Source organism: Aquarana catesbeiana, linkage group LG08 (assembly GCF_042186555.1).
Source record: "Aquarana catesbeiana isolate 2022-GZ linkage group LG08, ASM4218655v1, whole genome shotgun sequence".
Taxonomy (NCBI): Eukaryota; Metazoa; Chordata; class Amphibia; order Anura; family Ranidae; genus Aquarana; species Aquarana catesbeiana.
Genome location: NC_133331.1, coordinates 56,839,321 through 56,857,144, shown reverse-complemented (window position 1 = coordinate 56,857,144; position 17,824 = coordinate 56,839,321). Strand labels below are relative to the sequence as shown.

The window sequence follows — 17,824 nt, the reverse complement described above, 5'->3', positions numbered from 1 at the left end:
GGTAGGATCACCAGGAAAAACACTAAACACCAAATAGGAAAAAAGCTTAAAAAGAAAACGAATGAAGCCACCTCATCTAAGGACATCTTGTGTTTAGATACTGTTTAAGAATAGGGTGCGTTAGGGCCCATTCTCATCAGTATGTTGCATTTAATGTGCATTGCATTAAAAATGGCACAGTATTCAAAATGAATGGAAGTGCCCCCCCTCACACCATGGTATATGCATTGCTGTGCCTTGTGGTAAAAAAAAAACAAAAACATTTAACCACATTACTGCAACACACTGATGTAAACACACCCTTAAGGCAACATGTAATGTTTCACAGTATTACATTAAATTTAAATTAAACTCCATAATTATTATTTTTTTTTTTCTGTCAGATTAGTAAAACCTGTCAGATCAGGAGACTTGCCGCGGCTTTTAAAATTCAACATCGAAACAGTGTCAAGGACTTCTAAATACTGTATTTCACTATATAAGCTCAGTTTACTGTTAAAAATAAGTGTGAAATGCAAAACTCAAGTGGGTGTAAAAAGATGTCCGCTTGCTGCCTTCTGACCGTAGGCTTACTGCGGACAAATGCAGGGTGTACCAAGATGGCCGCGACGGAACATCACTTCCGTTACAAAATCTGACGGGTCGTCTAATGTGACGGAACACCGTTCACAACTCTGAGGACAGTAGCCACAAGTGGTCCCGTACATCCCTTTTATTGCACCCACATAACCACAGACCATTGACATTTTATGGATTATCCTCCACCCTGATCATTGGTATTTTAGGATATTTATTGCTGCCTGGAAAAAAATAAAAAAATAAATATATATACACAGTGGGGACGGAAAGTATTCAGACCCCCTTAAATTTTTCACTCTTTGTTATATTGCAGCCATTTGCTAAAATCATTTAAGTTAGTTTTTTCCTCATTAATGTACACCCAGCACCCCATATTGACAGAAAAACACAGAACTGTTGACATTTTTGCAGATTTATTAAAAAAGAAAAACTGAAATATCACATGGTCCTAAGTATTCAGACCCTTTGCTCAGCATTTAGTAGAAGCACCCTTTTGATCTAATACAGCCATGAGTCTTTTTCGGAAAGATGCAACAAGTTTTTCACACCTGGATTTGGGGATCCTCTGCCATTCCTCCTTGCAGATCCTCTCCAGTTCTGTCAGGTTGGATGGTAAACGTTGGTGGACAGCCTATTTTAGGTCTCTCCAGAGATGCTCAATTGGGTTTAAGTCAGGGCTCTGGCTGGGCCATTCAAGAACAGTCACAGAGTTGTTGTGAAGCCACTCCTTCGTTATTTTAGATGTGTGCTTAGGGTCATTGTCTTGTTCAAAGGTAAACCTTCGGCCCAGTCTGAGGTCCTGAGCACTCTGCAGAAGGTTTTCGTCCAGGATATCCCTGTACTTGTCCGCTTTCACCTTTTCCTCGATTGCAACCAGTCGTCCTGTCCCTGCAGCTGAAAAATGTCCCCACAGCATGATGCTGCCACCACCATGCATCACTGTTGGGACTGTATTGGACAGGTGATGAGCAGTGCCTGGTTTTCTCCACACATAGAATTAAGGCCAAAAAATTCTATCTTGGTCAATCTTATTTCTCACCATCTTGGAGTCCTTCAGGTGTTTTTTTAGCAAACTCCATGCGGGCTTTCATATGTCTTGCACTGAGAGGCTTCCGTCGGGCCACTCTGCCATAAAGCCCCAACTGGTGGAGGGCTGCAGTGATGGTTGACTTTCTGCAACTTTCTCCCGACTGCATCTCTGGAGCTCAGCCACAGTGATCTTTGGGTTCTTCTTTACCTTTCTCACCAAGGCTCTTCTCCCCCGATAGCTCAGTTTGGCCGGACGGCCAGCTCTAGGAAGGGTTCTGGTCTGGTCAAACATCTTCCATTTAAGGATTATGGAGGCCACTGTGCTCTTAGGAACCTTAAGTGCAGCAGAAATTTTTTTGTAACCTTGGCCAGATCTGTGCCTTGCCACAATTCTGTCTCTGAGCTCTTCAGGCAGTTCCTTTTGACCTCATGATTCTCATTTGCTCTGACATGCACTGTGAGCTGTAAGGTCTTATATAGACAGGTGTGTGGCTTTCCTAATCAAGTCCAATCAAACACAGCTGGAAATGTGTAGAAAGGCGTAGAACCATCTCAAGGATGATCAGAAGAAATGGACAGCACCTGAGTTAAATATATGAGTGTCACAGCAAAGGGTCTGAATACTTAGGACCATGTGATATTTCAGTTTTTCTTTTTCAATCTGCAAAAATGTCAACAATTCTGTGTTTTTCTGTCAATATGGGGTGCTGTGTGTACATTAATGAGGAAAAAAATTAACTTAAATGATTTTAGCAAATGGCTGCAATATAACAAAGAGTGAAAAATTTAAGGGGGTCTGAATATTTTCCGTCCCCACTGTATATACTTTGTGCCAGTATCTCCATTCTGCATCATGGCACATAACTGTGCCATATATGTATGCTGAGCTGTGCACGCATGGCTCCAGGCACATTAGGCCCTGGTTTCCACCAGTGCGGCTTTGAAGTCGACTGTCAGTGTGATTTCATGTGCGGCTTGCTGACATCTTTGCAACTTCATTTTATAGTTGTCAACGCAAGTCACACAGAAATGGTACAGGAACCTTTTTCAAAGTTGTTGAGACTTGAGTTGCAATGATTTGAACAGTTCAGTTGCTGCAAATGGGGAGCGACTTGTCATGCGACTTTGAACTTTCAAGTCGCATGACAAGTTGCACTGGTGTGATCCAGGGCTAACGCTGACAGTCAAGGGGAAGCACTTACGACAGAATAGACCAATGGGGTCATTTTTTTTTTTTTTTTCTTATTTAGGGATTGGGGACGGAAATGTAAAAGTCATTCCAGTCTCTGCCCTCAAGGAGCTTACAATCTAAGGTTCATAACTCACATTCCTACATACACACATACAGTGCCTTAAAAAAGTATTCATACCGCTTGAAATTTTCCACATTTTGTCATGTTACAACCAAAAATGTAAATCTGATAAGAAAGGTGCAGACTGAATGTTTTTGTTTAATCTTTTTAATGGCTTAAAGGAGAAGTACAGCCAAAGCTCGTTTGGCTGTACATCTCCTATGGCTCACAGGATTACAATTCGTTTTGCACTTTTGTGACCGTTTTTCAGCAGAGAGCAGGCTAAAGTACGCTCTATGCTGACGTCACAGAAGTCGGTCCGGCTCCACGTCATCACGACCACGAAGTCGGGATCCCTCATATCCCTGGACCGACACCCGGCTCAGCGGGCCAATGAGAGCCTGAGCTGGCTGCCCCCTCCACAGCCCAGCGCTCCAGTGAGCGAGGAGGGGGCAGAGCAGAGAGCCAGTGACTGACAGTCTGCAGCTTTCTGCTCGGGAGCTCTGAGAACCTAGCGATCGGCAGTGTTCGATCGCTCGGTTCTCCGGGGGACAGATACAGCATTGAACCAATGCTGAATCCACCTAGGTAAATATGAATCTAAAAAAAAAAAAAAAAAAACCCCATACTTCCCTTTTTAAGTTTATTTCAGATCATTTATTTTTTTCCTCGACATTCTTTCTCTGTTTTGAATTAGATCACGCTGATTAAAGCAGGTTCATTTAAAACTATCTTTAGAGGAACTACACAGCACAGCATGCTCAGCCGCTGGTACTTGTAGTACTTTTACAAGTTTATTATTTATTATATTTATAGCCTTTAATTATTGTTAGTAGCATGTGCTTTGCTTCCTTTAATCGCCCCACTCACTGTTGCCATTTTTCAGCTGGAACAGATGGATCTGGAAGTTCGGGAGATCCCAGCTCAGAGCCGCGGGATGTACAGCAACCGTATGAGGAGCTACAAACAGGAGATGAGCAAACTGGAGGCTGACTTTGTGAGTGTTATCATGTTATTGACTCTTTCTTCCACATATATGACCATTGCTTGTGAAGGCAAACCTGTCACTAGCGCTTGTATGGCAGACTGAAGGTAAAAAGGCACCACAAAGTGGCATATTCAGTGCTCAGCATAAATGAGTACACCTCTTTTGAAAAGTAAGATTTGAAATTCATGAAACAATTTCCAAAATTTTGACAACACTGATTTTTATAGAACATCTGTTTAGCTCATTACATGAAAGTAAGGTTATTATAACTTGGATTACAAAATCTTCACTGGGTCACTCCAGAATTCCCCATAGGTGTTCGATTGGGTTCAGATCAGGAGACCTACTTGGCCACTGAAGCATTTCACTATGTTCTTCAGAAATGCAACAGTGGCCTTAGATGTGTGTTTTGGATCATTATCATGTTGGAAAAGTGCACGACAACCAAGGGCATGGAGTGATGGTAGCATCTTCTCCATCAATATAGAGCAGTACATCTGTGAATTGATGATACCATCAATGAAATGCAGCACTCATACAGCCCCACAGGACACTGCCACCACCATGTTTCACTGTAGGCACGATGCATTTTTCTTTGTACTCCTCACCTTTACGACGCCATACAGTTTTGAAGCCATCAGTTCCAAAAACATTTATCTTGGTCTCATCACTCCATAGTACAGAGTCCCAGTAGTCTTCTTTTTCTGAATGGGCTCTGGCAAGTTCTATGCGGGCTTTTTTGGGCATGGGCTTTAGGATAGGCTTTCTTTGGACGACACCCATGCATTCCTCTGTAGTGTACGCTGTATTGTGTCACGGGAAATAATCACCCCAGTTTTGGCTTTCTACTTCTCTAGCTAACTGCAGTGAACTTGCATGGCGATTTTCTTCAACCCTTCTCATCAGAAGACGCTAGTGTCGAGGTGTTCACTACCGTGAACAGCCTGGACGTCTCTGTGAGATGGTTGCAGTTCCATCTTTGTTATCTCTCCTTAGCAACCAGCAGCGCTCGACAAGCCCCTCCCCGCTCAGTGAGCAGAGAGGGACCTGTCATCCGCCGGCTCAGCGGAGATCAACGGAGAGATCTCCAGCTGAGCTGGCGGACAGAGGCGGACTCCGTGGTAGCGGATCCGCCTCATTTGAATGAGGCCTAAAGCTTTGCTGATCTTCTTGTAGCCTTCACCTTTCTTGTGTAAAGAAATGATTTTCTTTCTCAGGCCTTGTGACATTTCTATTCCATGTGGTGCCATTGCTGACAGCATGAAAAGAGAAGGAGTTCCCTTTGTTAAGTAACGCCCTTTTATAATCAACTGTCTGCTGGAACCTGTTTAATGAATAATTAGACTCACCTGTAGTTGAATTCCTTGTTCATTAGGATTTTGTTGTCTAAAATGTAGCTTTGCTTCTAATGCCGTGTACACACGAGCGGAATTTCCGTCAGAAACATCTTGGATGGTTTTTCCTACGGAATTCCGCTCAAGCTTGGCTTGCATACACATGGTCACACAAAAGTTCTCTGAACTTTCGACCATCAAGAACGCGGTGACGTACAACACTACGATGAGCCGAGAAAATGAAGTTCAATGCTTCCGAGCATGCGTCGAATTGTTTCCGAGCATGCGTGATTTTTTGCGTTTCCGAATTGCATACAGACGAACGCATTTTCGGATAAGAACTTTTTCTGACCAAAAAATAGAGAACCTGCCCTCAATGTTTTGATGGCTGGAATTCTGCTAGCAAAAGTCCAATGGAGCATACACACGGTCGGAATTTCTGACCAAAAGCTCACATCCGACTTTTGCTGGCGGAATTTCTGATCGTGTGTACGGGGCATGAGACTTTTTTATTGGTGTGTTTTCATTTATTGCAACATGGTCTTGAATGAATTTGTTAGGAAAAATACCTTTTTGTGTGTGCAAACCTTGGTTGCAATCAATGGCCCGCATTTGTGGGAGTATTGTGTAGTATAGTATCCCCTAGAAAATGTTGATTCTGAAAGGAAAAGGAAGGTTTTCTGAGAAATCTCTTGGGGGTATACTCATTTATGCTGAGCACTGCATGCTGTAGTTTCTTTGAAATCTTTTCAGCATGTGGCTAAAGGTTTGACCATCACACTGATATAAGCTTCCTGGACATCCAGTTCCAAAACCATGGCCATTAATATGGAGTTTTCCCTCCTATCTTTGGGGCTATACCATTCTCCATTCTTCTGGGAAAGATTTTGGAGTGTCTGTGAGGTCAGGTACTGATGTTGAATGAGAAGATCTGGTTCACAATCAGTGTTCCAATTCATCCCAAAGGGTGTTTAGTAGGGTTGAGATCAGGGATCTGTGCAGGCCACTTGAGTTCCTCAACACCAAGCTGGTAAAACCATGCCTTAATGGAGAGCTAGCTTTGTACACAGGGCGTGGTCATGGTTGAACAGAAAAGGGCCTTCTCCAAACTGTTCCCACAAGGTTGGAAGGGAACAATTGTCTAAAATGCCTTTGTGTGCTGTGGTATCAACAGGCTCTTTCACTGGAAACACCTGAACTAATTTGGAGGGGGTGGGGTACATACTTTTTAGCCATCTAGGTAGACATGATGGTCAGGTGTACCCATACTTTTGGGTATAGTACATGTGTGCCTCCTGAGACCCTAACCCAGGGAACATGCAGTAGGAAAATGCAGATTTCCTCATCTCAGATCTTTGACACATCCCCCTCCACATCACATAATAGATTGCTAGTATCTCAGTTCTCCATTGAAAGTCACATTCATTGTATTATGGGATGTGACTGGGCACTTGGACTTACAGAAAGTTGGGTAGCGCAACAGGCACCAAAACATTCTGGGGCCTTTTATCCTCTTATAATACTAGTGTTTAGTTGTTTTAATTGGAGATTTAGAGTTTTGTCTATGATAAATCTCTGTGATCTGTGGCTACATAAAGCTTTGTTATTGAATTAAATTGTTTTTTAAGCTGTAGTCTATTGGTGTATGTTACCTGCTGTCTGTATGACTCTTGGTGGCTTCAATTGCCTAATAGGTGGCTACCTGAATGTTTTGTGTATTTCAGTAGCTCCTCTTTTTTGTTCTCCATAATATTAAATAACCATAAAATCCAGCAGGGATGGTGGGAACCCCTCATGAAGGGCACAGCAGGTGTTTTGAACTTGGAACTGAGCACAAGGATGGTGGGAACCCCTCAAAATGGGCACAGCAGGTGTACAGACCTGGGAACGGAGCACATTGATGGTGGGAACCCTTTTTAATGGGCACAGCAGGTGTACAGACCTGGGAACTGAGCACAAGGATAGTGGGAACCCCTCAAAATGGGCACAGCAGGTGCACAGACCTGGGAACTGAGCACATTGATGGTGGGAACCCTTATTAATGGGCACAGCAGGTGTGCAGAATCAGTAACTTGGTGCAAGAATGGTAGGAGCCTCTCATGGTCACAACAAGTGTACAGAACCGGGAACTGAGCGCAATGATCTTGAAGAGATGTAAGCAACTTTTTCAGCGGGCCAATTCTCCAGCATCCACTAAAAATATAAAATAAATATCAGTTTTGGAACTGGCCCCTGAAGCAGTAAAACACTTGTTCATAGGGTTATTCTTTTCTTTTGGTAATGTGATGGTGGGAACCTCTCCTAATGGGCACAGCAGATGTACAGACCTGGGAGCTCAGCACAGGGATGCTGGGAGCCCTTTAATAATGGTCACAGCAGGTTTACACAACCAGTAACTCAGCCCAGAGAGCTTGAGGGGATGTAAGGAACCTTTTGGGGCTCCAGGATTCACTAAAAACTGAAATATCAATTTTGGATGAGCTGGCTGGTGATGCAGTAATTAACACTCGTTCATATGGTTATGAGCTCCAAATTATTAAAAATAATTTTGGGAATGCAAAAAAACATTTATACTTGCCTAGGTGGATGCAGCATAGGTTCAATACTGCATCTGTCCCCAACTACCTGTAAAACCGAGAACTGAGATATCAAAGACCTGTAATCGCTTGGTTATTGGTCTTCAGTGAACAGAGAACTGGTCATTGTCGTTTGGCTCTCTCTGCTCTGCCCCTCCAGTGCTCACTGGAGTGCCAGGCTATGCAGGGGGTGGAAGTGTCTCATTGAGAGGCTGAGCTAGCTGCCAGTCCAGGCATCTGGGTGGATCCTGACTTTAAAGTCGGGATCAATCCTGAGCTTGGACTGGCTGAGAGACGTCAGCGGACTTTAGCCCGCTGTTGGCTAAAAACAGGTCACAGGAGTGCAGAATGAACTACACTCGTGTGATCCCCAGGAGAAGTACAGCCAAAAGAACTTTGGCCCTACTTCTTTTTTAATATCTAAGCACAATAGATGCTTATGCCAAGTTAGGATCAGAATCCAACATTGGTGTTCTCTTAGAAGCACTTTAATGTACTGTGCCACTTTATTGTGCCCAAGGTTGGGACTGATTCACACAGGCACAGAGGCCTGTACATCATGCGAGAGCATTTTGTTTGTGTCCAGAGAAGCGTATTGCTTTGTGCAGGCAGCCTATGTTAGTAAGTGGAGACACAGCGGATGTACAGACTTACGCACACATCTGGGTTTTTACAGGTGTGCAGGGATGGGTTGGTGAATGCACACTGTCTGCGTTCGGAGCTGTACACCTGTCCTTGTGTATCTGTCAAGCGTGAATGTATAGGTGTGTCATAATAACTTCTGGGACAGCAGAGCTTGTATGCACATTTTCAGCAGCACACATCCCTTTTTCAAAAGAGGCTACATGCAAAGCATGTGTGTTTCCCTGGCTCATGCACAGTTCTGGGATATGAAGAGAGAGAGTGTACTGCGCATGCGCTGCTTTTTCAAAAGTGAAGCATTGTGCTGTGATGCTGAGAAGGGGCTTCCAAAGTTCTGCTGTGTCTTGGAAGCTATTATGGACAAGGGAAGGTAAACAATATGGGAGTATATCAGGCAGATCTGTGGGTTGCTAGTAGAAGCCAACAGGTGTGCCAAGGACATTACACTGTATGTTGGAAACAAGGTGCAGTGCTGTGTAATTTATTGGGCCCCAATTGTTTGCATGAGACGTTCTACTCATATGAGTTTCTAAAGATACAATTTTTGCAACATGTAGTGCCATCTAGTGGATAAATATTTAACTGATAGTCTGTGTTTGTTAATATAACATAATGCCTATAAGCCACACACGCCAGCCTGTAAACACTAGTCTAAATGGCATCCTGCTCAGCAGGTACTTGGCCATCCACACTGTTGCTAGTGAGGCTCTTAACTTGTTTAAAAGGGTTTAGCTCTTGATTTGAAATAAAAATATTTTTTTCACTGGTTAAAGAGGTGTCATGCGGACGCTGAGCCAAGGAACAGTGATAAACTAAAAGAGGGAAGTGCAATCAGATGGTATAATTACCCTATAAACTTGCTGGCATTTAGAAGAGGTTTATATATGGAAAAGGATTGAAACATTGATCGATCGATTCATTAAAATTCCTTGAAACACTAGGTGCTGCTATAGGGCAATGCCTCTTTTTCCTCTTTTTTTTTTGGCACAGACGTTCCCTATAAAACCTTTCTGATGGGTCTAGGGCAGGGATATGCAATTAGCGGACCTCCAGCTGTTGCAGAACTACAAGTCCCATGAGGCATAGCAAGACTCTGACAGCCACAAGCATGAAACCCAGAGGCAAAGGCATGATGGGACTTGTAGTTTTGCAACAGCTGGAGGTCCGCTAATTGCATATCCCTGGTCTAGGGGATCATTTGGAACCAAGACCATTCTGAGAGGTGGCAAACATGTAGAGGTAATCACACTTTTGTACCTTGACCATTAGGTCATTATGGCCTAAATTTTATAAATTGTTTTACAATTTCTATGTAATAAAATTGTCTATTGTTTTTTTTTGTAAATTTTGCTTTTGATTGACTTTTTTGCACCTTAAAACTCAAAATTTGTGCTCTTTGGGTATATATTATTCTGTCATATTTAAAGGAGGTGGTGCATTTATTAAAGTCTCCTAGCTCCAATATCAATTTGATAAAGGTACTTACAAGACTTTCCAAAAGCTTCAAGAAGCCCTTTTAAAACTCCTGAAGCAGAGTTTACCTGGGTGGGTTGCCCAGACAGGATTTGCTATAATGGACAAGTATGTCCACATACGATATTTGCATATTATGGAACATTTTACCTGTGGATGTGCTCTGTTCCACCAATATGAGGTCCAAGCTGCCTGCCTCTACTCACTCATTTGTCACCTCTGCCATCTTCTTCTTGGTCCGGTGTTTTCTCTCTGCAGCCATACTGATATAAATGCTGTACATGTGTGCTGAAGTTGCAACTGTGCTCGGCATGTGTCACAGTCAATGTACAGATAAGGAAAATGTACTTGTAGTCAAGTAAAATATATTTTCTGGCAGAAGAGACTTGGTCTCCGTTTCCACTAGTGCGACTTGTCCTGCGACTTTGGAAACATAAAGTCACAGCCTAGTAATTTCGACTGTCCTATGAGGCTGCAAGACCCCTGACCCTCTGTCTAGACGGTGCTGTTTGGCCCTGTGCTGATCACATGCACCCTTCAAAAAAAAAAAAAAAACTCTCTAGCAGTACACACCAAACTGAGCATGTGCAGAGTGCCTCATAGGGCTCTGTTCTATCAGGTGATGGATTTGGGACAGTGGAAGAAGGGAAGGATCAGAGAAGACAGGATCAAACAGCCTTTTTACATAATGCAGAAGATTAACCCCTTAGGTTCCACAGTGAGTAAAGCATGCTTTACTGCATATACAGACTGATTTTGCTGTTGTGGGTTTAGTAACACTTTAAGGGCTAGTTAACACTAGATTTAGTCTGTGAACAGTGATCCATGTTCAGATTGCTCTTCAGAGAACATTTGACAGGCAGTGAGGAGGCAGGCGTTGTTGTACCCCCCCAGAGGATATATATCCTGCTGCAGCTGCAAAACAGCGTGGCATATCTACACCCCCAGCTGCAGCCTCTGCAACTAAAGAAGGTAGTGGTTGGGGGTGGTGAAAGCGTGGCTCAACCACAAGTTTTTGCTGCCCTCCAGCCGCTTTTGTGTGTCTTCTTTTTTTTTTTTTTGTAGTTGACTGGCACACAAGCTATTATTTTTAAAGTGGTATTAAAGTTTTGTTTTTTTTCTTATTAAAATAACAAGCATGTTGTACTTACCTGCTCTGTGCAGTGGTTTTGCACAGAGCAGCCCAGATCCTCCTCAGCTCCCTTGCCGGCACTCCTGGCTCCTCCTCCTTCCTGCCGAGTGGCCCCATAGGAAGCTGCTTGCACTCGTGCGTGCTCGCTCCTGAGTCGGCTCTGTGTGTCTAATAAGACACACAGAGCAGGGCCCGGTCCCGCCCCTGCCCTCTCCTCACTGTGTTTGATTGACAGCAGCGGGAGCCAATAGCTCTTGCTGCTGTGTCTGAGCCCGTGAGGAGTGGAGAGGGGAGAAAGCCTGGGCTCTCTCTGACGCGTAGCTGAATCAAGATGGGACTCAGGTATATATTTAGGGGGGCTGCGGAGGAAGCTGCACACAGAAGGTTTTTTTCCTTCATTCATAGAATGCAGTAAGATAAACCTGCCATTATAACCACTTTCACATGGTCAAGGTTCGGTTCTGCTGTCAACAGTTAAGGCTGAACAGATATCTAAATCCATTCATCTTGTGTATTCTTCCTGGAATCTTGGTGTGCTTTGTGTCTTTCTTCCAGATCTGTGCAGTAATCCAGTGTGGGGGTTGGTTCACACCACAAAAATGCGATCCAGATCCTCCAGATTCAGGATACGTTTCTGCATGCATGTTTTTGACATGTTCTGGTGTGTTTTTGATGCATTTTCAATGCGTTTCCGGATGCTTTCCAGATGCCTTTTTTCTTGTTTTTTTCAGGGCCGGTTCACATCACAAAAATACACTAGATCTGTTCCAGATGCGTTTCTACATGCACGTTTTTGACGCGCTCAATTGCATTTTTGATGCATTTCCAGATGCAGTTTTTTCCTGTCTTTTTTTTATCACTGTTCTGGGGTCCGGTGCATTTTTGATGCGTTTTACCGCATTCCAGTGCAGGAAAAATGCAGCATGTTTTACTTTTTTTTTCAGGAACTGCAATGCCCTGGAACTGACTGCAATGGTGTGAACTATGCCATTGGAAACCATATAAACTATTTCCCATGCGGTTTTGATGCAGAAAAAAAAAACGCATTGCGCTGTATGTGGTGTGAACTGGCCCTGAAACTTTTCCTGTAATAAAGACCGCTCACTGCTGCTCTCTTTCCTTGTGCAGGGTTATTGGTCTTGTCTCCACCCCCTCCTGTAGTTTTTTGCAGGCAGCCTGTAGTGGGTGGAGCCTGCTGAGCCCCTCCCACAGCTCTGCTCTCTGCACAAGCTATGTACAGCAGTGATGATGCCACTGCTACTTTTACAAGGCAATTTGGGGCACACAAAATAGATTTTATGAGTTCTGTGGCAATTCAGGAAAATATTTCATTGAAGGTGTTTGTTACTGGAGTTCAGGTTTAACCATTTCCATACCGGACCATAGTAAAATGAAGCTGGCAGAAACACTCCCCTCCGGGAATGCGTCAAATGACATCCGCCCGTTCATGCCACTCCTGCGCGCCCCTGGGGGCACACGGCGATCGATGATGTGGCGTGTCCATCAGGACACAGCCCATCCCCTATCGGGGTAAAGAGCCAATGAAAATGGCTCCTTACCATGTGACCGGCTGTGTCCAGTCATAGCCGATCACATGTGTTGTATACATTCTCGCCACTCATGCGTGGCGATCTGGGATGCGGCATGTCCCTCGAACACAGCCCATTCGGGATCAGGGTAAAGAGCCAATTAAATTTGGCTCTGTACCACATGACCAGCTGTGTCCATCCGTCTGTCAACAAATGGCTGTAGTGCCGTTACCGGGTTTTTCTCCTCAGTGTGTGAGGAGGAGACCTGGGAAAAAAAATGTACAGTGATGTGCCCATTTGCCCCCCAAATAAAGAGAACCCGTCACCAGCTCACTTGAGTACCTGTCTCCAGCCCATCAGAGTAACTCAGTACCTGTCTCCAGCCCATCAGAGTAACTCAGTACCTGTCTCCAGCCCATCAGAGTAACTCAGTACCTGTCTCCAGCCCATCAGAGTAACTCAGTACCTGTCTCCAGCCCATCAGAGTAACTCAGTACCTGTCTCCAGCCCATCAGAGTAACTCAGTACCTGTCTCCAGCCCATCAGAGTAACTCAGTACCTGTCTCCAGCCCATCAGAGTAACTCAGTACCTGTCTCCAGCCCATCAGAGTAACTCAGTACCTGTCTCCAGCCCATCAGAGTACCCGAGTACATGTCTCCAGCCCACCTGAGTAACTCAGTACCTGTCACCAGCCCAGAGTACCTGCTATCTGCAGCCCATGCCTCAAACAATATACGTTGGGGTGTTTGCTTTCCAAAATTGAGTCATTTTGTGGGCATTTACGTTGTCCTGGTGCTCCAGGGCCTTCAAAAGTGTGACAGGTCATCAGGAAATTACAGTATATGTGTAATTTATGCTCCTAGAACACCTGATGGTGCTCCCTGCATGTTTGGCCTCTGTATGTGTCGAAGCTGTGGAAAAGTCTAACACGTGGTGTCACCTTACTCAGGAGGAGTAGCAGAATGTGTTTTGGGGGGTAATTTTTGCTATGTACATGCTATGTGTTTTTGTACAACTTTTGTGTTAAAAAAAAAAAATAAATAAATAAAAATGCGTTTTTATTTTCTTTCCACATTTTCCAAAAACTTTTGGAAAAAAATGACATGTTCCAAAGGCTCATCATTCCTCAAAGAATGTACATTGGGGTGTTTGCTTTCCAAAATGGGGTCATTTTGTATTTAATTCCACTGTCCTGTCAAAAATGTAATAGGTAGGATTGAAATTAGAGGTGTAATTTATGCTCCTAGAATTCCTGATGGTGCTCCCTGCATGTTGGGCCTCTCTATGTGGTCAGGCTGTGTAAAAGCCCCACACTTGTGGTGTCGTCATACTCAGGAGGAGTAGCAGGATGTATTTTGGGGTGTAATAGCAAGTATGCACATGCTGTGTGTGAGAGAAATAACTTGTTGTGACAATTTTGTGTAAAAAAAAAAAAAAAAAAATGTATTTCTTAATTTTCCCAAGAATTGTGGCAAAAAATTTCAACTTAAAAAAACTCACCATGCATCTCACTAAATACCTTGGACTGTCTACTTTCCAAAAAAGGGTCATTTGGGGGGAGTATTTGTACTGTCCTGACATTTCAGGGCCTCAAGAAATTAGATAGGCCGTCAGTACATCAGGTATGATTTTTTAATGATTGGCACCATAGCTTGTAGACTCTATAACTTTCACACAGACTTATGCGCCCGTACACACAATCCGAAAATCGTAAGACAGATTGTCCGTTTTTTGTTTTGTTTTTTTTTTTGCATGCTAGTCGCATATCGAAAATGGAGAGGTTACTAAAGTGACGAAAATTCTCATACAACAGAATAAAAAATCGGAAGTGATGTCACTGAAAATCGTATGATCTGGTAACATACGAGAAAAATTTTCGTGTTTGTCCGATCGGATAATATTGGATGAACTATCGTGATTGGCTCTCAAAAGCTCTGTACTAATTATCTGATCGTATGATCGCTTCAAAGTTGGTATTTGTCGTCCGATTTTTGGATTGTGTGTAAGGGCCATAAGGCTGCTTTTACACTGAACGCGTCTGCCATTAGCGGTAAAGCGCTGCTCGTCTTAGCAGCACTTTACCGTTGTTTAAGCTGCGCTTTTGCGCCACTTTTCGGGCGTTTATAACCCCAAAAAAGGGGTTAAATGTGCTTTTCAGGTGCTTTGGAAGCGCTTCCCATTCATTGAAATGGGCAGGGGCGTTTTGGGAACGATGTATACAGCGCTCCCAAACCGCCCAAAAGATGCTGCTTGACCTCCTGGGTGTGAAAGCTCCCATTGTAATGAATGGGAGGTAGTTTTTAGGCGCTTTCCAGGTGCTGTTTCTAGCGCTAAAACGCCTGAAAACTGCCTGTGTGTGAAAGGGGTCTAAATAATATCCACTAATCTGGATTATTTTTTCCAAAGATCTGTAGCAGTATAAATTTTGACCCACATTTCTGAACAAAAATTTCTTATTTGCAAAACTTTATAATAGAAACTAAGAAAAAGTGTTTTTTTTTTTTTTCAAAATTTTTGCTCTTTATTTACTTATATCGCATAAAATAAAAAAACCCAGAGGTGATTAAATACCACCAAAAGAAAGCTCTATTTGTGTGAAAAAAATGATAAAAATGTTGTTTGGGTACAGTGTTGCATGAGTAATTGTCAATCAAAGTGTGAGAGCTCTGAAAGCTGAAAATTGTTCTGGGCAGGAAGGGGGTGAAAGTGCCCGGTATTGAAGTGGTTAAAAAAAACATTAAAATATTTTTCTAAATCCGAATAAGATTATTTTGGCACTGTCTTGCAGTCATGAGAACAACCACATCAGATGAATCTTGGAAGAAGTAATTGGACAAAAAGTGACTGTGGCAATTTTGTACTTTTTAGCTTCTCTTCCCCATCCTCTCCCTCCCTTCCCGGCCTCCCTGTCTTTTGGTGGGTCTCTCTTTTTTCTGTCTCATCACTGTGTCTTTCTCTCACCTTCCCTCACTTATATATAAATACAGTAAAACCTTGGTCCTGGAAACATGCTTGTAATCCAAAGCACTTGTATATCAAAGCGAATCTCCCCATAAGAAATAATGGAAACTCAGATGATTTGTTCCACAACCATTTATTCAGAAGTCCTTCAGTTTATAGTCAATATAAAAAGAATATAACAATGTGACCAGGTTGTGTAACCATAAAATGTCCATCCACAAATGGAAGCCTCCACAAGGGGATTAGAAGCAAAATCCAGCAGGAGCTCCAGAGTATAAAAGAGAAGAGAGGGGCCTCTAAGTGTAGCAATATGGTAACATTTAGCAACTCGCATGGTTGCTGATTAAAAGAGGCATATCTAAGTATGCAGGCATCCGGGGCAGGGCCGAAACAACGAATCGATTAATAATCAATTACTATTTTCATAATCGGTTAATCGGCCAGTAACATAATGGGGTTAAAAAAACTAAAATGAGCTCTTTAGAGTACAAAAAGAGCAAATAATTGCTACTGTAAATATTACTTTCACTGTTGCACAGTAAAAAAAATGAACCCCTTACAGTAGTGAGTATTTGTTCTTTTTGTACTATAAAGGGCTAATTTTTTTTTTTTTTTTTAGCCCCATTATGTTACTAAACATCTTAGGCCTGGTTCACACCTCTGTGTTTTTTGGTGCCTTTTGCAGAAACGCACCACAGTTCATTTAACGTTCACGATCTATTCTTTTTTTTCAGCTGCTGCGTATTTGGAAAGGACTTTTTTCAACGCAAAACAGTGCTTTTTTGGTTCAATATACTACAATGGAGAAGCTGCAGAAAATCATGTAATGCGTTTTTGCAGCAATTTCTGTTTTTTTTTTGTTTTGTTTTTTTAATCTGCCCAACAAATAGGCCAAAAAAATGCAAATCGCAGCAAAATCACGTGCACAAAAAATCTAAACGCACAGAAAAAAAAGCACTGCAGAAACAGATCAATAGCAAACTGCATAGGTGTGAACCGAACCTTATGCTGGCCACACAGATCAATTTTCATTCGAGAATATTCATATGAAAAATCTTTGTACATTCGCTGAATGAAAGAATGTTGTTTGAAATTTTCACTTGCTTTTAACATTCTGTTTTAAAACGAATGTAATTTCTGAATGAAAACCACATCCACTGTCTGAAAATTCCTTTGACCGAGAAGTGTTTTCTATTATTTCTAAATTTTCCCATCACTGTGGTTAAAAACAAACGTCGATTTGACCCCACTAACGATTAGAAAGTCGAACAACGTTCCTAGCATGAAAATGTTTTTTGAAGGAAGACATTGTTTTTGTATGGCCAGCATATAATATACTACAGTTCTCTCTGAAAATCTGCAAAACAGTGTTTAACTTTTTTTTTTTCTTTAAAATAAAAAAAATTGATCTGAGTCTGATGATATTTACTAGATTCAACCTCTAACAGTATATACAGTATATATCTCTTCCAATAGTATATACAGTATATTTCTTCTAACAGTATATACAGTATATCTCCTCTAATAGTATATGCAGTATATCTCTTCTGTCCGTTATTCTCAGAGTGTAATAAAGCTTTACTCTCTAACCATACAGTTGGTTATTTATATATACCACTGCATATAGAGATATTTAAGATTAAATTGCCCTTTTTTAAACTTTACATATTAACCAAATTATACACCACACTTTTTTAAGGTTATTAACCAAGTAATCAAAATAATAATCGGCCAACTAATCGATTATGAAAATAATCGTTAGTTGCAGCATTTTCCGGGGTAAAGCTGTCCAGATAGACCATCCTCCGCACCGCCGGCTCTCACCGCTGTCAGTCTGCAATCGTGACCGGGAAGACTACCCTGCAGTAGAGTGATCTGAAAGCGAGGCTTGAAGCGTTCGTAGAGCGCAGTGTAGAAGGGATGACGTCGATGGCGGTGTGGAGGATGGTCTATGTGGACAGCTTTACCCCAGATGCCTGCATACTTAGATGTATGTGCCTGTTTAAATTATCAGCCATGTGAGATGCTAAATGTTGTACCTTCATTAAATGTAATCATATTGCTACACTTAGAGGAACCTCTCTTCTCTTTTATACTCAGTTGTGACATGATGCTACTTGTATATAAAGACATTGCTTGTATATCAAGTTAAAATTTATTTAAAGATTTTGCTTGTCTTGCAAAACACTCCTAAACCAAGTTACTCTCAAACCAAGGTTTTACTGTAATATGTATGTATTGTAGTGGAGTAAGTGTTTGGCTTATTTGCTTTGCACCACCGGTGTCTT

The 17,824-nt window shown here is 42.3% G+C and overlaps 1 protein-coding gene across 7 annotated transcripts in view; it reads left to right on the top strand.

The window, feature by feature from the left end:
* Window positions 1-17,824, top strand: part of VTI1A (vesicle transport through interaction with t-SNAREs 1A) — a 678,091-nt gene that overhangs the window by 13,090 nt on the left and 647,177 nt on the right. For all 7 annotated transcript variants that reach the window (XM_073595879.1, XM_073595874.1, XM_073595875.1 and 4 more), the window contains exon 3: window positions 3,787-3,897. In XM_073595879.1, coding sequence (XP_073451980.1) covers window positions 3,787-3,897 — 111 coding nt within the window. The remainder of the gene's footprint in view (window positions 1-3,786; window positions 3,898-17,824) is intronic.